Source organism: Pollachius pollachius (genome assembly GCF_949987615.1).
Source record: "Pollachius pollachius genome assembly, chromosome: 2".
In the NCBI taxonomy this organism is placed as follows: domain Eukaryota; kingdom Metazoa; phylum Chordata; class Actinopteri; order Gadiformes; family Gadidae; genus Pollachius; species Pollachius pollachius.
Window position 1 is genome coordinate 5,863,777 of NC_136935.1, and position 22,275 is coordinate 5,886,051.

A 22,275-nucleotide genomic window follows, 5' to 3' on the forward strand; every position below is an offset into this window, starting at 1 on the left:
CCCCAGAGTTCTGCGAGGAGGAGGAGGAGGACACGGGCGGGTCGGCCAGCGTGAGCATGACCGCCGCCGTCAGCGAGCTGGAGGACGGCGACGAGGACGAGGAGGACGACGATGAAGACGCCGCCACCGTGCCTGAGAGGAACAAGGACAGAGTCACGACGGGGAAAGGGCGACCGCTCGGGGTCTTCACTTAACATTCACATTTTGCACTGAGGGGCACTTAGCAAAACGCTTTTTTATCACACAGCCCCTTTCAGCCACGGGTCATACACGCGTTCACACGCCGACAGCGGAGTCCACCACGCAAGGAGACGGCCAGCTCGCCTGGAGCTCGTCAGGGCGAGGTGTCTTAATAAGGGACCCTCAGCCGTGGATAAAACTAGCACCCTTCCAGGTTACGAGTCAACCCGCTCTACCTCCTGAGCGTTGCCAACCCCACTCTCTGGGCAATGCCGGTGAGCGGGTCACAGGCTGTAACCCTGATCAAAGCACGTCCACCACACTGCATGATTAGTACTAGTTTGCTCCTGGTTACGCATCATTAGTCCATTTGTTCTCACATATACACAGGATCTTAATGACCAAACCATTCAAATTAGTACGTTATCATGGACTATCTAAGGCTTATAAGTCAGTAATGTCCTGAGCGTCCCCATGTGGCTTTAGGTTTGAAGGGGGTGGCACTCACTTTCCCGCTCTTTCTTCTTCATGCGCTTCCGGCGGCGGTCGATGGAGGCCACCTCGGACTTGAGGGAGAGGTAGTGGTTCCTGATGTCCTGCAGCTTCTCCTGCAGGAAGGAGATGCGCTCCAGGCTGTTCATCTTCTCCAGGTCCGCTGGGAGAAGGAAAGGAGGACACACTCGGTATTTAGGGATGATGGTGCCGACGCCCGTCTGATACAGAATGGTAGCGGTGAGGGGTTGTGTTCAAAGTGTGCAGCGGGGAGGGGGGGGGGGTAAAGAGTTGTAGGTTTGCTTTGATAAGAATGAGGTTGTCACCTCAAACAGGCACATCTTTGAAACTTATTGAATAAATGCATCGGCGTATATTCTTGCGCCAGCAGCCCCATTGCAAAAACCAAGAGGCAATGCATTATTCATCATGAAGTTTTGGGTCATAAAAAAAAGACTGAGTTACACATCCATCCAGGTGTTTCCTATTATCCCCATATCTCAAAACTAAAACGAAAACTAATACTGTCTGCAATTAAAAAAAAAAGAAGCAGATCAAGGAACACAAGAGGACGACGTTTACAAAGGATTTGAGCAAACCACACAAACATACAAATACAAAAAAAAACAGGCAATGCATTATTCATCATCATGTAAAAACATAAAAATAGACACTTTCAAAATAAACCGAGTTACACACCCGTCCAGGTTTTTCCCATTATACCCATATCTCAAAACTAAAAAGAAAACTACTACTCTAAGCAACAAAAAACAAATACAGCTCAAGAGGAGGACTATTATGTTGAATTCCAAAGGGAACGTATGGAATTATTTGGGTTACAGAAAAGACTACGTTGCTCTGTATATCGAGTGTAAAACGCTATAAAAATCACCCCAATCATATACAACGATACATTTCGTAACCCATGTCTCAATTCGTATCACAGAAAGACAAAATGACATTTTTTCCCCCCCCAATATCATGCAGCCCTAGTTAACGAGAGACTTGAGACAAATGCACCAACAAACCAATCATGGACGTACACATCTGGAAGCTCCACTTGTAGACCCGGGGGGAGCGGTCGTGGTGGTCCCGGTGGTGCAGGTGGTCCGGCTCCCCGTGCTTCTGGTACTTATGGCTGGACGGGGGGGTCCTCCCGGGACACTTGGGGGAGACGGCGGCCGCCTTCAGCTCCGGGTGAGCCAGGCTCTTCAGGGCGGGGGGCTTGGACACGCCCTCCGCCAGGGTCTGGTCCTCGCTGTCGCTGCTGTGGGCTGAGGAAGGTGGAGGGGGGGTCAAGGGTCAAGGGTCAAAGGTCTGTCCTCACCACAACATGGCAATCCCTTTCGGGGGATAGCAAATACCCATGTGGAAAACTGTTCACACCTACTCGTTTCATGCACTTATTTATGCACTTCTTTTTATACTACATACACTTTCCAATGATCAGCGGATTTTGGTTAATTTATTTTCAACCCCAAAAACTTTTGTTCAGCGACAGAGACAGAAACAGATTTTGCTGGGACAGCGTTTACTGAAAAGGGCCGCAGCATTCTGTGGAGCTGTAACACTTTATTACGATAAATGAGCATGCAGGGGAACACTGTGATGAAGGGGTACCGGTACTACGCTGGTTCTTACCTGCTTTCCTGTTCTTCTTGGGAGGCACTCCCAGGCTCTTGCGGTTTTGCCTCTGTTTCTTCGCGGGGACCATAACCGGCGCCTCCTTCTGCCGCTTCTGACTCCCAGCCAAACCTAGCGAGACCACGCATGAGAAACGTGGTCAGGGATCAGGTGGCCCCAACACAAACACACGCTGACACGCTCGGGACAGACACACACAGGCGCACACAGACACACACACGCGCACACAAGAACAGACACACACACGCACAGACAGACACACGCAGACAGACACACACGCAGACATACACAAGCGCAGACATACACAAGCGCAGACAGACAGACAGACCCACAAGTGCAGACAGACAGACAGACAGACATAAAAGCGCAGACACACAGGTGCGCTCCGTACCTTTGGGTTTCTGCTCGCTGTCCTGCTGGCTGCTGCTGCTCAGCTCCAGGCTGCAGTCGCTGTGGCAGGAGGGGCTGGCCTGGAAGGCCTTGGTGGGGGCGCCGGCCCCGTCCTCCGGGGCCAGGTCCTGGAGCTCCCCGCCCAGACTCTCCACCTCCACCGTGCTGCTGTCCGTCTCGCTGCGCCCCCCCGTCGCCTCCTCCGTGGGCGCGGGCGCGGGCGGTGGCAAAACGACGGCGGCGGCGGCGGAGGAGGTGGACTCCGAAGGCAGGGTGGGGTCCGCGGCGGGGGGAGGAGACGGGGCGCGCGCCTGGCCCGGGTCCTCCGACGGAAGGCCCAGGGCCGCCGAGGAGGACTCGGGCGTGGTGGGCGGCGTGTTGAGCACCGAGTCGCTGCCGCTGCTGGTGAACTCCCGTCGCAGCTTGTCGCGGTCCGTCGGCTCCTCCGAGGCCTCGTCCCCGGGGCCGCTGTCTCGCCGCTGCCTTCGCCGCCGCCGCTCCTCCTCCTCCTCCTCCTCCTCGTCGTCCTCGTCCTCTTCTCGGGGCTCTTCCTCCGACGGCCGCGTCGGGTCGGGCGGAGGGGGCGGCGAGTTGGCCGCCTCCGTGTCCGAGTCGGAGAACAGCTCCTTCAGCGTCTTCTTGGGCCACTGGGCCTGGATGCTGGACCACACGTCCTTCTGACCCTTGGTACGCACGGCCGGCTTCTCCTCCGCGCCCGCCGACGCCTTGGCCCTCTTCTCGGGAATGTCCCAGAAGGCCGTGGGTCGGCCCGCTTTGGCCTTCTCCTTCGTCCCGTTGTACTTCTTGGAGGGCGAGCCTTTGGTCTTCGTCGTCTGGCCTCGCTCGCCGTCCTCCATGCGCGACTCCGAGTTCCCCGCTCCCTCGTCGTCGGAGCTGCTGTCGGACGAGGCTCGCCTCTCGTCGCCGGCGCAGTCACCCCCTCTCTCCTCCTTCCTGGGGGAGCCCCCCGGGAGCCAGTCGGCGCTCCGGGTGTTCCGGGTCTTGGCTTTGGTCGGGCTCTTCAGGGATCCCTCCGATTTCCTCTTCCTGGTGGCCTTCTCGCCCTCCGGGTCCGGCTGGCTGCGCCTCTTCCCCTCCTTCCCGTCCGAACCGTCTGGGCTGACGGGGTCGTGGTTCTTCCCGGACAGCGACGGAGGCTTGGCCTCTTCCGACAGACTCCCGCTCTCCCAGCGCTCCGACGGCTTGTGGGGGTCCAGTGGGCCCCTCGGCTGGCCCCGGCGGTAGCCCGGCCGGTCATCTTCGTTGCCCTCTTCTCCCTCCTCGTCCTCTCGCTCGCTGTCGTCTGTCGACCGCTCGGAGGCTGATTGGAAACACAAGGGATGAAACGAGGGGTCACAATAGAAGACAACCTCTTAGTGATCAAGTAATGCTTGTTAAGCCCTTTGAGGCTGACTGTGATAAAGGGCTACACAAACAAAATCGATACATACAAAGCTTCAAAACAGTTTGAAGCTGCGCGAAATTACAAGACGAGCACAAGTAGGCCAACGCTTGAATTGTGAGGCAATGTTCGTCCAATCTGCTACAAGTGTGTGCATGGGAACGGCAGACTCAAGGACACTGCTGCCTCGCAGGCCGTAGAGGGTGGGGGTCCTTTCTAAAGCCCTGACCGGAGTCTGGACCGGAGTCCCGTGGCGCTCACCGTCACCCATCTTGTAAAAGGCGTCGGGGCCGGAGCCGGACCGAGGCGAGGGGGGGATGCGGTTGTTGTTGGGGGAGGGGCCCAGGTCCTCTCTCTCCCGGAGCCTCTCCAGTCGGTTGTGGTCCACATCCGATTTGTTCTGTAGGGGATAGCACCGGTCAATGACAACGCTGGCGTCAGGGTACGCACAGAAACACAGACGGAGGGACGGACAGACAGACATAACGACAGACAGACAGACGGACACATCCACAGAAAGACAGACAGACAGACAAATAGACAGTCAGACACAGACACACACACACACACACACACACAGATAGAGAAAGACACAAAGACAGACGCATACCTTTATTTTTTTGCGATGTTTGATTTTTGGTACATTCTTATTGGCAGGCCGGATAATCTTGTCTGCTTTTACCCACTCATCATATCTAAATGGACAAGAAAAAAAAAAAGGGAGAAAAGAAAGAAAGAAAACACGTCACCATCTTGATACGGAAAAATCCCCAGACCAAAACAAAAAGACGACCACAGAAGCAGCCACCACACGGCGCCAACACAGAGAGCAGGGCAGCCGGCCCCCCCCACATCGGACTCCGCCCCGCTGCGGTGACTCGGTGAGCACCGGCAGCAGCGAAGGCCACGGGCGCCGGGGCAGAGAAAAGCAAGCCTTTACGGTGACCAAAAGGAAAATACAGAGAATTATGAGGAACCAACAACCACACACAGTCCAAGAGAAGGCCCCGCCTACGGCCGAGAGTGCCACCTTTGTCATGTGAAGGGAATGGGCGCGTCACTGACTGCACACACACGCACGCGCACACACACACACACAACAGACACAATGCAGAGCACATCCCTCTGAGCTGTAGGAGAGTGCTAGCGGGAGACGCTTCGATATTAAGGCTGTGGCACACACACACACACACACACGGACAGAGACAGACAGACAGACAGACACACACACAAAACAAAGTTAACGCTAGTCTGGCTAGGAAGCAGGAGAAGCTAAACCCCCGTGTCTTTGGTTCCCTAGCGCTCGTCTTAATGCCGTTAACCCTGAGCCACGGGGGGGGGGGGGGAGAGACTGTTGCGAGGCAGAGGTGAGTGTAGCGACCCTTGGCATGGCCTGTGAGACAGACTGTACATGTTTCATTAACAAATGTATCACACACCGTGTGTGCATACTCCAAAGTGAAGACTTGAGGGCTCAAGTGGGAGACAGACACCAGGGGGTCTCAGTCAGCATAAAACCGAATGAGCTAAAGTGGAGGAACGCTACATCCTTTTCCCGCCACTAGGTGGCTCTGCGTTGCCCCGGATCAGATTGCTGACGTGGGGCACAGGGTGCTAGTATCAGTGAGGGAGGGGGTGTAACTGGTACCGGGCTATGGGGGGGGGATACCCACAAAGAGGCGATGACTGCAGCGTTAAAACACTTGTTTGGGTGGGGTGGGGTGGGGTGGGGGTTGTCTAATAGGGTGAATACAGACGTTAAGGCGATTCTCCCCGTGTGCTGTCTTACCTGATGTTCCAGCCACAGTAGTGCACCAGGTAGAGCACCTCTCCCCCCTCCACGTCTGCCTCTTTCACAGTGGCCTCGTACGTCTTCAGATTGCGGCCTCGCCCATACCTCACCTGCACCTTCATCCCCGGGGGGTAACACTCAAACTCCTCCCCTTCCTCCTCCCCCTCCTGACTGCTGACATCCCTGCAAGAAAGACAGTTCAGCACTTCTCCCGCCCTGCTAGGCTAACGCCAAGACCACAGCACACCCCCTGCCCCCCTCCCCTACCACCTCCTCCTCCTGCTGCTCCTCCTCCCCCCGTCCTCCTACCATCTCCTTCTCCTCCTCCGCTGTCAACTCTTCAGAGATCCCCTCCCTTTCTCTTGATAAACTCCACCTTCTCCCCCAGCTGCTGTTCAATAACTGTAAACAATCCCCCTAACAGCCGCCCCCCACACCCACCTTGACAACACAATATAGTATTAACAGTTTCCTTCTCAGCTAGACATGAATGACTCAAACACTTGAGGGCTCCTCCGCTCACGCTGTCTGCCATCCGTTACTCTGCGTCTGAGCTACGACCCCCAGCGTCCCGTTACAGGAAGCGCTCCGGTAAACAAACACTTTATTAGCGGAACAAACTAGCTGCACACTCCCCTGACACACAAAACAACAAATCAAATTCAATCATATGGTGTGTGAGGATATGAAATGCTGTCTAGAGCTACATCTGCACACACACACACACAAAGACACGCAGTGAACACTTTGTGGACTCTCCGTCACACACACACACACACACCACACAGACGCACGCTTGTGGGGGGGGGGGGGAGAGGCAGCGTGGCCACAAGGTGGAGCTGAAGAGGGGATTGTAGGGGGAAGTTGAGAGTTAATCAAAGCCGGGGAGCACGGGCCACGCTTGGATTTGAAAGGCAGACGGGGGGATTCGGTGCCAGGGTCCGGAGAGGACAGAGCAGCACAGCACAGCTCAGCTCAGCAGGCAAGCACAGCGGCGTTAAGCAAGCCTTCGGCGGGAGAGAATGCACAGAGTCGCACGCCGCGCTCCTGACGGCCCCGCGGGCACAACCTTGTGGAAGGCAGCGCAAGCCCCGCCTGGCGCCTCGGCAGCGTGCACCAGCCCCGGCAGAGGGCTGGCGCCGCCTTGTCGTGTCCCCAAGTCAGACGAGCCCCGCTGAACAGCGGCGTTCGAGTGCGTAGAGGATCTCCTCTACTACCAGGGGATGATTAACACAGTGACCTAGGGAAAGTGTTGAGCCGGCACATTGCCGCACACAGTATGTATCGAGATCAGAGCCAAGCTGTGTTGTAAGGAGCGGTTCTCCTGCCAACGTTACACTGCAACAGAGCCAAGTCCCTTGAACAATCGGCATGTTGTTTCTGCTGAACCCGAGTTGTACCAGTGAACGCTAGCGCACGGAAGACAAGAGATCTAGTAAAATACCAACACAGTCACAAGACGTAGCCGATCAAAGCTAGACCGTTGGTAAATGTTCCTGAGGAATTTATCTGTTATTCTCATGAACCAAAAGTCGATTAATCTCAGTCGTTTAGCAATTGGAAACCGTCCAGTGTGGCGTGACTCGTGGGTGTGAAACATCATCACATTTGGAAAGGCAAATCTAGCGTTTAAAGAAAGGAAACACAGCATAAGGGTGATTAACATTGCCTTCGACACACACGCACGCACACCCACATGCCTTTTGTACAGTACAGAACAGACTCTTCTGCAATTACACAAACACTGGCAGCCCCCAGCTACCTCAGCCTGTTAAGTGAATGAACAACGGATCCCTTGCCATCCATTCATGAGAAGCTGCTCCTTTAAGACCAATACCAAAACTCCTCTACAATCTAGACACAGCTTGGCTCCTCCAGATCTCCATCAGTAGTACACACTACTGCTGGAGACACTACTGATCGTGAAAGATGATCATCTCCCCAAGGCCAGGTCAATTCACAAACAAAAGCAACTTTGCCCTGCATCCTAAAAGCAAGAGCGTTTCAATAGCACCAAGCACCACATTTGATACGACAGTCTCATCCCGATGCGTCCATGACAAAGATTATGTTCTAAGTAACACATCACACATCAATGTTCACAAAAATATATATACAAGCAAGAGCCAGACAGACATGAAGAGAGAGAGAGACAGAGACAGAGCCATACATAGAGAGAGCGACAGACAGAGACAGAGCCAGACAGAGACAGACAGAGAGAGATAGAGACACAGAGAGACACAGAGAAACACATTCACATAGCGGTGCTACAGAGAGCCCAAACCATCGAGAGCAGGGCCAGGTCTCAGTGGCCGTGTGTAGAGCTGAACGATGCCAATGTCAAACAATAGAATCCGAGCCGTACAGAGGGAGGCAGAGACAGACAGACAGACCAAGACAGCGAGAGAGAGACAGAAAAAGAGGAAGAGAGAGACTACTAAGAAGGAAAACCACACGAGGAAGTAGCGACGGGAGGATTCAGAGCTTTCCACAGGCTGCAGCGTCCTGAAGCGTACCGAGCTGTTAGGGACTAGGGTACGGACACTGGGGGGGGGGTGAGAGAATGGTGTTAGAGGACAGGGACAGGGTAGCTCAGGCAGAGGAAGGGCGATCCTGGCTCTCTGTTGAGAGTGGGTGGCAAAGCAGCAGGGGCAAAAGGTAAACCTCAAAGCTCCTCAGCTTCCAGGGATGTGTCTGTGATGTAGACTGTATGAACCATAGTCTGTTCTTATTGGACATGTGTTTGAGTCTAGGGTGCGTGTAAACAATAAGACTTATTTAAATACCATTAGGATTTAAACAATGGTATGCAGCGAGACGAAATGTAAAAGCTGACCCAACAGAATTTTTGGAAAAAATAAATAAAGTACATTTAAATATTCCAGCAATAATAGAATCAAAAGTTTTTTATTTTTTTATCTTAACTTTTTTTAACAATCATTGCCAATCGTTATCAGTTCAAACTGGAGCAACAGCTAATTGAGAACCGAATTGCGCATTACTTTGTGTTTGAGACAACAAACACATTGGGAATGCCTTTAATCTGTGAGCTCCACATGGACCAAAGGAAGTCCTCCCCGATGACTCCTAACAGCACCTCTGGGATGGATTTACTACCACCAACTGATTGCCTCACATCGGGTCGAAGGTCTAAATGATCTCTATGAATACCCTGCATCATAAAGGAGTCTATAGCGTGTGTGTGTGTTTCTATGCGTGTGCGTGTGCGTGTGTGTGTGTGTTTTTCCGGCAGCTCTAGATCACATCACCTCCACCTGTGGTAAGAGGAACCGCGGCGTTCGGGACCACCTACCCAGTATTCTCCTTGTGTCCCTGCTGCTCCGCGGGCTCCAGCTTCACGCTGACCTCCCCCTCCGACCGCGCCCCCGACGGGCCCTCCTCCGCGTCTCCCAGACGCGACTCTTCCTCCTCTTCGTCTTCATTGTCGTCACCGTCGTCGTCGTCGTCGCCCGCAGCGTCGTTGGTGTCCGAGGTGGAGTTCCCCAGGGACTTCTGGTCTGTCTTCGTCGACTCCGGTTCCGTTTTGTACCGGCCCGGTTCGGACTTCTCCTCCTGCGGGAACAGGGGTTCTTGTCACATGCATGTTGTACCTCCCACGATGCATCTCTCCGAGACACTAACCCTAAGTAACAGTGCAGTAGCGTTCCTTAAATGGTAAATGGACTGCATTTAGCATTGTGGCCGCTCAAAGCGCTTTACAATATTGCCTGACATCCACCCATTCACACAACGCCGGCGCTGTCAGCCATGCAAGACGACAGCCAGCCAGCTCGTCAGGAGCGGTTAGGGGGGTAAGGCGTCTGCTCAGGGACACCGTGACACACGCACGAGTGGTCTGGGAAGCGGATGTAATATAATGACAACAGAGCATCTCTGATCAGGCGCTTCTTAGGGAAGAATCGGGGGGGGGGGGTGGGGGGTTGACGGCCTACCGCGACAGGGTACCTAGTTTGGATAACGTTAAGCCTTACCTTGCAGGGGGCCGGCTGCGGGCCCCTGGACTCCTGTTCGGGCGTGGGCTCCTTCATGGGGCTGTGGGCCGGGGGGGCGGGCGCCACCTCCACCTCCGTCTTGCCCTCCGCCTTGGGCTGCTTCAGGGGCAGGTCCATGCGGAAGGTGATAGCGGTGGAGGTGCAGTACTCCTCGAACCCGTTCAGGTACCTGCACAGGAGCACATGGGGCGTGTCTCAACCAATCCCTAAGGACACCGCTCACAGCACTTTACTCACGGCTTTCGCTTGGGTGACCATTGTGCAGGTGTACGCCAACAGACTGTCTGCTGTGGGTGGGGTTCATAAAGAAAGCCGATATGTACGAGCGAGAGCCAGACAGATACACGAGAGAGAGAGACAGACAGAGACAGAGCGAGACAGAAAGAGAGAGCGAAAGACACCGACAAGGCTTGTGTGACAGCGTGCAGGTGATTGCCAACAGATTATCTGGTGGTGTCAATAAAGAAAGTGGATGCCGCTCGGCCAACACTTACTTGCGGTAGGCGCATTTGACGTTGTAGCCTGCGGCTGAATTCAGCACAGGGATCCCCAGATCCTGATAGACCTGCTTCCAGACCGAGCCGCTCTCAATCTGTACAGACAGAAGGAGGGGGAAGGAGGCAGGCTTAATACACTCTGAATCGGCATTAATAGCAAAAGGGGGTTGGCAGGGAGAAATGGGGAAAGCTGAACAGATGTGGCGGATTGGGAGGAGTGGGACTCACGCTGTCGAAGCCTCCCAGTTTGTGCACCAGCCGGTAGAGCTTGAAGAGGTTCAGGTTTCTGTAGCCCAGGACAGGCCTCTTGTTGATGGGAGTTCCTGAGGTGGGTATAGCCATAGGCAGGGTTTAGATGACGCTACAGTGCTTCCTCCATGTATATATAAACTATAGGGCTTGTACATCACAATGCATCATGTGATTTTTTGTTGGGTATTTTGTGATGCCGAGAGAGTAAGAGAAAGAGAGCGAGAGATCTGTAAATCCTGAATAAACTTGAGTATATCTTAACCGAGGCCAATCTATCTTTGTTTTGCCATAGCATGAAAAACGAGGTCCAAACACAACATTGTCTCCCCATAATGACAATTTCACGTTTCAGAATCCCATTTCACAATAGATCCTATATATTCCTTTGCTCCTACACTTTCCAAAAAGGAGGCGGTCACGATACACGTTACTCCGCTAGGAACGGCTGTAACGGTACTAGAGTACTAGAGCACGCCCCGCGCCTCAGTGACCCATCAGCGCTGGCCTGTCTGCCCTCACCTCGGTCCTCCATGAACTTGTAGAGCTGCTGCAGGAAGTTCTCCCTCTCCCCAGGGAACGGCTCTACTTCCTCCTGCACACAGGAACACAAAGTCAAATAAAAACAAACACACTGTAGACTGCCGGGGGGGGGGGTGGCTGTAGAGTCTGATGAACGTACCTCCTCCTCCTCACTGCTGGCGTCCTCCTCCTGCTCCTCCTCCTCCTCTTCCTCCTCCTCGTCTTCGCTGCTGGAGCTCTCCTCCTTCACCTCCGTCCGCCAGGAAGTGGGCACCACCTGCCGCCGCTGGAACTCCAGCGCCGCATCCAGCGCTGTGGGGGAACACACAGACAGCGACCGGTCTCACTCAGGTCCTCGGAGGAAGCGTTGCTTCAGCACAATGGCTGCCAGGGACGGTAGCCTGGCAACAGCGCTTATGCAACCACAACAAGTGTGGGATTCGTTGCCCTGTTTTTTTTGTTTGGTTTTCTTTCTCCTCCCGAGTTAAAGCGACCGGCTTCTTGGGCACTTAAACACCGCGGGTGGGTGGAGTATAATGGGTGGGGGTGGCGCCAATAGGCTAGTCCCGGTGTCTTTGTTTGATAGTTGACCCGTGTTATGACCCATGGCACGGCTTGTGTTCTTAGATGAAGAATAAAACGGCTAATTAAATCAGAACTCTGATTAAACTGATTCAATTAATCCTTAATTATTTTGTTTAAACATGCATGAAATAAGATTGAACCCAGCCACAGAAAACGGGATATTATTAACACGAGATTAACGTTGATGAAGACGACACTGGACGGGTGGTAGAACTGTAGATGCAAAGCCCAGGTGTAAAAAAACATTTAAGAAAACAAAAAGGGCAAAACTGTGTAGTCCCTCTGTGGAAAAGTTAAGAGACTATCTGGGGAAATGTTCACTTGGAGAAAAACAAGATGCTTTAATTGCAAATGAAAGACGCCTTGAGGCACTGCTTCCCCTGAAAATTGGCCAACCAATCCAACCCCATTTGTAAAGGCATTATAAATAATAATATACGTATATTACATAAGGGTTACAGGGACATCCTTACATAATGTATGCATGGCTACAATGTTAAATCTGATATTAAAAGTACCAAAAGGCTGCTGAAAGGGATGGTTTTACTGCATGAACAGCCTCTATCTTTCTGTACTATCAAGTCATTTAGCAGAAGTGTTAATAGGGGTCAGGCCTGAGGCCAAGGACACCTCAGAGTAGAATGCTGATGCAAAAGCATTAAGCTGTCTCCATATAGCTCAGGTTTGACGATCCCAACTAGACTACATAATGATCTCTTAGGAACAGCCACAACAAACCACTGCTGTTTGAGACAGGTTGACCTTATGCAGCTGCCGGTAGTCTTTCTCAATGGATGGCGAATCCAAGTTGCATTCATATGTAAATGTGTTCTGTACAAATCCATTCGAGGAATGTTTCCGCCCATGATAAACATTTCACTGATGTCTAACAGGTCACACTACCTGTTGGATCGCATAATGTCAGCTTAATGTCTTGTTGTCTTGTTAATGTTAATTTTCTATCACCGATGTCTCTAGATAGTAATGGCCATTGATCAGCATTGAAGATACAAGGAAGGGTCACAAAGCAAGATGAATGAATAATTTCTTCAAAGTTTTCAAAAACAATATACACCAGCAGGGGGCGATCAATAGGTTTCTTCATAGACTACCATTATAAGCTGAGGCAGGGAAACACTACATTTAAAATTACTGTTTTTTGTTACTGGACAAATATTTACCATTGTTTGTTGCATAGAAATACTCATTTAATTTAAACTAATTAAATAAAATAAAATAACATTTTTATTTGAAACATCCAAATGTTGATGTTTAATACCTTGACAGTTGACAGTGAATATAAAATGTTTAAATCATTGGCATTGCAGGACATTCTGCTGCTTTGATAAATTTAAAAGGAGAAATAATAGAGCGTTGTGTTCACTTATTGACTTAATGTGTATAACTAATGTAGGTAAGGTATTGTGTATCAATAAAGACATTGAAATACATTAAAAGCTTCCGTTCATTTGGGCGTTACGTGGGTATTATGGCTGACACAAAAAAGTTGTTTCTACAGGCGTTTTCATTTGGATTTTACCCAGAATCCCCCAGGTCATTCCAGGGAACATTCCGGGCCCTATCGTTCTCGTTCACAAACATTGGATTCAAATGCAGACAATGGAAACACATGGAGCCACTGAGTCTGGTTTTACGGAGGACTTCTGTTTCCTTGTAATTGGTTTAGGGAGCTCGTTTTCTATTGGAAGGAGGCCAACATGAGGACCGTTGTCAAAGGGAACCGGGGTACACACGAGCACAGTGCCAGGAGAACACTCACCTGGTTTGAGCCCCGCGTCAGCCTTCGGGGGAGAGTCACAGTTCATCTCCCGCACGTCCTTCCGTAACACCATGCAACTGCAACACACACACACACACACAAAAAGAAGAATTATACGAGTGCACATGCTCACATAGATGTAAAGTAGACCTTGAGGTATCCAAGGCTGCTTCCAGATGAACAGAATAATCCCCAAACGCACGCACAAACAGACTATACTCTCTTACACACACTAACTACACTCTCTCTCATACACACACAGATTACACTCTCTCTCATACACACACAGATTACACTCTCTCTCAAACACACACAGATTATACTCTCTTGCAGGCCTGTCGATCCTTCAGGCCTGCATTTGTTACTTCCTGGACCTGACTCTAGATATCATCATCATTCGGTATGAACATTTGAATTAAACTGAATCCACCTCCATCATCATGCCTTCGAGAGCCCATTACTGTTGTAGCACACTGCCGCGTCTGCGTATTCTGACCACACACAATATGGCTTTCTTTGTGATACCAAACTGTGAGCTCCATGAAAGGACTTGTTCAAAGAAAGAGGCGAGTAACAGCTTGTGGCGCCCGGCCTCTACACACGGGTCCGGCCGGCGAGCCCTCTCCGGACAGATGGCTCCACCGCTTCCTCATCACGCTCCCTCCGAACCCAGAGAGAACAACAAATTCCCCCCATCTGTCTCTAGGCCACAGCAGCGGTGTGTGGCAACCAGCAATGAGGATGAAGTTTGGTGACGGGGATGATCGCTAAATGAAGAAATGCGTTTAGACGTCTCAAAGGCAGGTGACTTATTCTTGCGATGACTACCAGGAATGCTAGCCATAGGGAGAAACCACTCCCCCCCCCCCGCTTACATCCCCAGCAATCAGACAGCTGTCACAGCGTCCATTAGGTTCTCCCCCCCTCGAGGTGTCTCCAGAACGAGACCCACAGCAGGTCCTAGTCTGACAGTATCATGAGCGTCATCTCTGAGGGGCCGCGGTGCGTGATTTCATAAGTGCCACGGAGAGTGACATCCCTGGTCTTGAGCAAACAGTCACCACTAATGACCAGGATTAACGTCATGTAATTATAACAGTGGCCGAGTGCTGGGTGGCCCAAGTTAATACGCAAAACACATTCCTCTTTCTATTCTCTGCTGCTGGAATCGGCTTTGTTTTCATTCTTTTTTTAAAAAGCTGTTTAGAAAATCCCCAGCCTTGTAGGAGACTCATCATAATATTTCACACATCAGACAGTAATGTTGTGCTGCAACTAATCAACAAGGCTATATATCTGGCCTGCGGGAGCTTCGTCTTACAGCTAAGCTTGTAAAAACAAGATCTTACAGGCTGTGCTTTTGCCCGTCTCTACCTACTCAATGTCATTGCTAGATGAAATAAGCCACAAACCTCTTTGTCAATCCTCCAGAGTAGGGCGATAAATATCACTAACAATCCAACACTGATTTGCTGGAGTCCTCATGTGTTTCCAAAGTATCTCCAGTTTCAGCCTACTATTCTATTTCCAGCCCTGCTGTTCACGAACGCGTTACAATCAGCCCCGAAAACAATTACCATCATCCCACCACATCAGCCAATCATTATGTTCACGTTTCAGTTTCACATATGTGGTTGATAATAATATCCGTTGAACGGAAATCCAAATGCAAGTTTCCTTCAGATTTGGAAGGTATATTTATTCCAACTAAAATTGTACTGTCTATACAGTGTTCACATGTCTATAAGGACTGCGTTTACACAGGTTCATATAATCACTTGGGTTGCTCCAGATAACCCTGGTTAAGTGTTAATACATTGATTACAGGGGCAGTAGTGGTTGAAACCAACGGCTGGTGTTTTCCGAATCAGAGCAGAAATGGATTGTGGCAATCGTTGGATTTGTACCATTTTATATCTGCTGTGGGCTCCATAGTAATACATGACCTACAAATAAGGAAGTAAGCCATATCTTCATTCTGAAGATCAGCGGAAGTTCACAGGGGGCCCGTCGAGAAATATAAACAAATATAAAATATATCAAATATAATCTAAACAGCGTTAACAGACTTCTACGACGACCAGGAAAATGATTTTGCTCGCTGCTTGTAAAGTAGATTGGCCCTGCAGGATGAAACCTGCCTTTACTAACAAATGTCTGCCGGGCCCCATTGTCTCCAACAGGAAACTGCCGGCAGGATCAACCGCAATCACAACAGCCAACAAGTGGGAGCAATCACACAGCGCCGCGGCTCAGGAAGGGGCTTATGTTACGGACTTCTGCTCAAAGGAATCACAGCGTCTGAACCCTAAGTGTTTTAAAGGAGCCATCACTCACTGAGATAAAGTACGCTCGTGAAAAAAGAGGATGAAGTGTAGTCGGGGTGTGGGGAAAAGAAACAGACAATTTACTCCTGGACTGTAAACTCTGCATCTCTGCCTGCCACTGAAAATTGTCAATAAATCGTGCAAAGCAGAGGAGCCTGTATGGCTGTCAAAACGCCAAGCGCTGGATTAATGTGCTCCTGGGTCTAAATCAAATAATGATCTGTATCAATTGGTGGAGGATCGGGTTTGGTAAAATGCAATAAATGAAGTCACTGTTTCCAGTTCTGAGAAATCCCCAAATATTACTTGCACTTATTAATATTTAAGGTTTAAAGATAAAGCAGGGAACAGCCTCATGTCAGATGATATTTAAGGGGGGACTAATCTGTTGCTGAAGCTACAAAACGATTAGTCTCCCAATAGTAAATTCAACCCATGTGTGAGATCAACAACACTATAAACAAAACCAATCCCAAACCCTATTCCTCATCCTATACTTCAAGTGTGTTTATATCTGCCAAACGACTTTGGATGTTTACTGGTGTCACCGTCACAACAACACTTAGGCAAAGCAGCGCAAGTCGATTAAGTCACTCAAGCAACTTCAAGTGCCAAGTGGTCATACAAGTGCCACAAACACTTAACAGGGCTAGTAAAAACATCTATATTTCAATGGAACTTGAGCTCCTTTAAAAAGGCAGTTTGCGCTGCCTCGATCACCTCTAAGCCTGCTTCAACAATGAATGCGTCTTCCACTCAGTGTGCGACCAGGCCATATATAGGATCATCCTAGACATAGAGGCGGAGAACAACTTCTATTCAAACTAATCCATGCAGCACCGTCTTAAGAACCTTGAAAAGTTAAAGAAAAAATGAAATGCCGCAGTCGATAGGAAAACAAGTCAAAGGGCAATGCTTTATTTGGCCAGGCTCTCTCTTTCTACCCACAGGATAAAAATAAGAGTAGAAAATAAATAAATAAATCAATCCTCTCTTATCTCAGTCCAGGGGACGCCAGAGCCATTTCGAAAAGTAAAAGGTTTAAAATATGACATACAACCCTGCATCTCAATACTCTCTCTCCCCCCCCCCCCCCCCCCACACACACACACACACACAGAATGAGGGCTGCAGTTTCCATCGTGTCAAATTATCTTCCTCTGCCTTATCACTCCCGCCTGGCCCCTTCCCTGCCGGCCCTCAGCCGGGACTAATAACACCCGTCTTCAATCAGCCGCCGGCCCCTCGGATAGGTCAGTGGTTTCCATCCCGATGCGCTGCATGGGTATCCATCCAAGGCCAAACATAAACAAACCGCAGTGAACTTCGGGCGGGGCCCCTGAGAGCAGGAAGCCACGTATTGACGCCAGGCCGTGGTTTCCCTACCCATCCTATCCGCGTGTGCATGCATGTGGTGCGTGACTGGCCACGCTGGTGGACTTCAGTTCATAAACCAGGAGTGAGTAGGTGCACCATGGGAACACCCATTACTCCTTTCCTCGCCGGAGACTCTGCAACGCTGACCTCCAGGTGACGTCTCACTGAGAACTAATGGGGGGCCAGAGGCTGGTTAACCCCTTCCGCTCAGTGACAGATGGATGCAGAGAGCCCTCCTCTCTCACACACCAGCGGGGGCGAGACATGCGGCAGGCTGCTCAGAGTGCTTTACGGCTGGACCACGTCTCCTCCCAGAAACCCCTTCAGGGTTCACCCGATCACGGAGCTACACACCACACTTTGTGGAGCAACATATTGATTTAACAGGTCGAGGCAGAACGACGGCAAAAACAACAACAGTAAACCAGCGTTTAAGGGCTGTACAAGTGTTGAATAACGGCTCTCTGACGCACACATTGCAAACACGCAAACGATGGGACACAACAGCAATTGCTGCAGTCCTTTTCACACACACACACACACACACACACACACACACACACACACACACACACACACACACACACACACGAGGACGACATGGCTCAATGAAAGGCACTTCTAAAGGGTGTGGATGACTCACAATTTTCCATCCTTGAAGGAGCGGACAAAGATGTTGTCCTTCTTCACATTCATGTCTTCATGGCAGTCCGGGGAGATAACCTTGTGGTGTTTGGGGGGGGGGGGGGAAGATAAGAAACATAGTCAAAGAAGCGATCTGCATTTTAGATACTCTGTGTGTGTGCATGCATGCGTGCAGGATTGAGGAGCTCTCAAAGTACGATAACGCCCAAGGGCGATACAACTCAAACGTCACACTGATGTCTTGCATGCTATGTGGTCTGCAGATTGAGGTAAAGAGTGTGTGTGTGCGTGCATGCGAACGAGGGGGAGTCCACATCCCGCCCCTTCCCGCCGATATCGAGAGCTGAATTCCTGCAGACAACCGTTTCTCTCTCTCCTGGATCGCCTGCATAAACTCTTCTGCTAGCACTGTGCTCTCTCTATTTCTCTCGTCTCTGGCTCATTCAAATCTCCTCCACATTCCCTCTGCCTGATTGCCCCACAGCCGGCAATGTAAAACAAAATAAGACACAACTTCTCCACGTCGATACAGTTACGCCGGGCTGCCACCAGGAGGCAGCACTGACTACAGTGGGCAGCGGTGGGACGTCGGAGACGGGGAAGGCAGAACAACAAGGCAAGGGAGGCGGGTCCCTGCTGAACCCACAGGGAGAGTTAAAGGGACAGGGGCCTCCCCACCTCTAACCCAATCTCCTGCTCTACATGTGTCGTCCTGTAAACAAACAACGGCGGGCACTTCTTCGCTTGTGTGCGACATAGAGCCCGGGAGTGCAAGGGAGGGTGACAGATGAAGGACGGCGACGGACTGATCGCTTGTTGGCATAAATCCTCAGTGCTTCACTCAGTGCTTCACAGTTTACACGACACTTTGGAGCAGCCAAGTTGCTCATGTGCAAGCAGGTATCTGCGTATATCTCCTCCCTACAAATGATCAATTATCTGACGCCGGCACAGCAGTAGTCAGGTTTAAAGGCCACAGTAGTCAGAGAATGCTTCATTTGATATATGTGGTGTGTATGTGTGTGTGTACAGTCCAGTCTAGAGTGAGATGGACTTCTGGACCAGTGTGGCTTACTTGCAGGCGTGGGGGAGGAAGGAGGGGAGGGGGAGAGCGACGGAGCGAAAGACACAGGGAGAGCGAGAGCGAGATCTCACCAGTGCTGGGTACCACGTGGTCTTCTTCTTGTCACCAGCGGTGGCTCCCTCCACACACACCACTTTGCCAAACAGCTCTTCATTCTGCTGCTGTTCATTCTCCTCCTCCTCGCTGGACGAAGAGGACGACTGTTCTTCTTGACTGCAGGAAGGAAACCAAAAAGGTCAAAGGGACGATATCGGGAATAATATACAGTCGGATGCCGTGATGTGAAGCTTGGCTGGGCATGACTAGGCCCCTGTTCAACCCCACCAACTCAGTGCGCGTCAACACCAAGAACTGCTGTTGTTGGTTAACCCCTGCCGGAGAAGTGCTGCCTGTGTGTCGTGCATGATTCAATCCAAACCAGCCTATTGATTCGGCTGTCACAACACTGCTGGCAGCTGCTTGTTGATGCAGTTCCAGCCTGCTTACGTGGAAACATTCTACAAGCCATGTCCGAGGTGCATGTTGCCTCATCACACAAGCAGCAAGGGGGCTAATCTTGCAAAAACAACCTTTGCAATGGAAGATAAAACGGAAAGTCTGCCTGGCTTATCTTTGAGATCGGACACAAGCTCCTTCTTTATACAGTCCCTCCAGAAAAATGCGGAGTTTTTTTGTGATTGTTGAGACCAAAAATCCTTGATTATGTGGCACGTTTTGTTAAAAAATGCGATGAAATATGCGGCATATTTATGCAATTTCATGCGATGAAATTGCGGGAACTTGCGAAAATGCGGGAACTTGCGAAAAATGCAGTTTTCCGATGACGTTCACATCGCGTAATTACAACATTTTTCAACTTTCTGCTAAGATATATATGACTTTTTTTCTAACGAAAATGCAGGGATTATGAAATCATGCAAGCCCCAGAAATCGGGGCTTTCTTGCACGGAAATCGGCAATTTATGCAGTGAAAGTGCGGCATATTTGAAAAAATGCGGCCCCCGCATGAATATGCAGACTTTGGCTGATTATGCGATGAATTATGCGATTGCATAATCGCGTTTTTCTGGAGGGACTGTTTATACACACCATCTAGTGCTTTAGCCCAATCCTACCTCTCAGGTCTGACAGCACCTTTCACACTGCCCTGCCTGTGATGTGGCCACTAGACAGGCAGGCTGTACTTTAACCAGGCGCTTCAATAGGCAGTCACCGGGGAGCAGAGCTTTAGTTCTGCCATGTTTCCTACCCGTGGAATGCTCCATCGGACTCAGAGGCTCGCGCAATTTCTCTTTTTGCAGAAGAAAAACAAATGAAACCAACACTTTGCTCTAAAGGGTTCAGTATTCCTTGTGTCGTCTAAACTGATAGTAGTTCTGTGTAGTTCGTTTACCTATATGATTAGTGTGTGTTCTTCTTACTGGAAAGATTGCTTTAATCTGTTTTTCAAACTATACAAATATGTAGTGATTTACTACTGTGCCAACATGTTTTGACTTTACACTCTGATAACCTGACAAAAAAAACAGATCTCAGCCAGACTTCTGCAGCAGTCGACTGTAGCACTCGCTAGTCTCCAACTCAATTAAACATCAATGGAATTCACATACTATCCTCAGAGCAGGGTCTGGATCAGACACAGGCATCTCAAACTTAGCACTAAAAGGTAGTAAAACATGAAAATGTAATACTATTAAACAGATTTAAGATCAGCTTTCTCTCCCCCTGTCTCCGTGTCCCTCAAAGCATGGCAGAGAGAGAGAGAGAGAGAGAGAGAGAGAGAGAGAGAGAGAGAGAGAGAGAGACAAACGAGTGAGGGGGGAACGACTGGAGGAAAAGCAGAGTGGAGCAAGGGGCCTGAGAGCTGTTGTGAGAGCCCTCTATTTATGCTTCACCGGGCCGGCTGCAAGCACAGTTCACATCTTACACAACGCCTGGAGGCACTCAAAATCAGTAAATCAGCCAAGCTGTTTCTACTACCACCACCACAACCTTTACCAGAGCAACAAGAGCAGGAATCTTTGAATCACATGTGTAACTCTCGAAGCAAACAACCAATCAAATAAAGTATACAACATTGACATCCACACTCTTAAATTATCAATGCCACGAGTTCAACCAAAACACTAAGATGAGCAGTAACAGTAATGTAAGTAAGGAATAAATCTATAAGTAAGGCAAAGGATAGGAGGACTACCAAACCAAACAAACAGCACTGGGCTTGGTCGAGTGAAACTAAAGTGGGCCAAGTCCTCTCAGGCAGGGAGCGGTTCGGGAGGCTAATACACACCTGGAACGGCTCCAAGTCAAACGTACACCAACCATGGGGACTCGGAGCGCCATATTGATATTTCTCTTGGAGCCATTAGGGAGGGGGTGACGCTGGTAAATCAGGTTCTGTGCCACAGAGGACTCTTCTTTATACCGAGGAGCCTCAGTTATCCTCCACAAAAAACACAACTGTCAGAAACAACCATCGGAATGGAAGTTAGGGGAGAAAAAACTCAACTCCAGGCCCCCAGGCATGTGCCGCGGCCACGCTCCACAGGCAAGGCTTCCATTCTGGCTCCGGCGCCCGATTAGGGAGCGGGAGGAAGTGAGCGTAAACTCAATCTTCTATGTGCCTTCGGTGGCCGATTGTAACGCAGACGACCGAGATAGAGAGAGAGAGAGAGAGAGAGAGAGAGAGAGAGAGAGAGAGAGAGAGAGAGAGAGAGAGAGAATATGCATGTATATGATAGAGGGAGTGAGGGAGAGTGAGCTGAAAGAGGGTGGGAGAGAAAAAAAGAAAGAAAGAGAAGAAGTGACCCGAGGAGATTTTCGGTTTTCCCTCTACTCAGTTAAAACAGACATGACCCACGCACTACAACTCCCATCAGCCACCGAGAGCGCTACGGAGAGGGAGGGAGGACACTTACACAGGGTTGGAGCGTCGTCCGCGGTTGCCCTTCTTGCCGATGACGGGAGTGCCGAAGTGCTCAGGGTTGGTGAGTGGTAACCGATCCAGGGTCTGCAGGGGGGATGCGGGAAGACCGTTAAAGGGACAGTAAGCACTTGCAGGATCAAATTGAAGCAAACAGGAGGAGGGGGAGGAACACGACATATCGTACGATGGGGTAATTAAAGAAGTGTGCCGTGCTGGATGTTATCAGGGCGGACGCCTTAACCTGGCCTGACGTTGATTGCTTTTTATAGGGGCTTTGTTGCCTTGCTCTGACAAGTCTCAATTGGTTATTCATTTGTATTGCCCTGCTAGCCAACCTAGCAGAAGGAACTCCTGCTAGGGGGTTTGGAGG

The 22,275-nt window shown here is 50.5% G+C and overlaps 1 protein-coding gene across 1 annotated transcript in view; it reads right to left on the reverse strand.

Moving 5' to 3' along the window:
• Position 1: 1 nt before the first annotated feature.
• Positions 2 to 22,275, reverse strand: part of arid4b (AT-rich interaction domain 4B) — a gene marked incomplete at its 3' end in the record, with an annotated part of 38,934 nt that continues 16,660 nt past the window's right edge. Inside the window, exons 7-24 of the mRNA XM_079729045.1 lie at positions 21,898 to 21,989; positions 19,051 to 19,192; positions 17,894 to 17,973; positions 13,547 to 13,623; positions 11,342 to 11,493; positions 11,182 to 11,254; positions 10,639 to 10,733; positions 10,408 to 10,505; positions 9,893 to 10,082; positions 9,214 to 9,473; positions 5,898 to 6,083; positions 4,719 to 4,803; positions 4,370 to 4,508; positions 2,708 to 4,027; positions 2,314 to 2,427; positions 1,716 to 1,946; positions 689 to 835; positions 2 to 132 (exon numbers count right to left, since the gene is read on the reverse strand). Of these exons, the coding sequence (XP_079585171.1) occupies positions 2 to 132; positions 689 to 835; positions 1,716 to 1,946; positions 2,314 to 2,427; positions 2,708 to 4,027; positions 4,370 to 4,508; positions 4,719 to 4,803; positions 5,898 to 6,083; positions 9,214 to 9,473; positions 9,893 to 10,082; positions 10,408 to 10,505; positions 10,639 to 10,733; positions 11,182 to 11,254; positions 11,342 to 11,493; positions 13,547 to 13,623; positions 17,894 to 17,973; positions 19,051 to 19,192; positions 21,898 to 21,989 (3,612 nt within the window). The remainder of the gene's footprint in view (positions 133 to 688; positions 836 to 1,715; positions 1,947 to 2,313; positions 2,428 to 2,707; positions 4,028 to 4,369; positions 4,509 to 4,718; positions 4,804 to 5,897; positions 6,084 to 9,213; positions 9,474 to 9,892; positions 10,083 to 10,407; positions 10,506 to 10,638; positions 10,734 to 11,181; positions 11,255 to 11,341; positions 11,494 to 13,546; positions 13,624 to 17,893; positions 17,974 to 19,050; positions 19,193 to 21,897; positions 21,990 to 22,275) is intronic.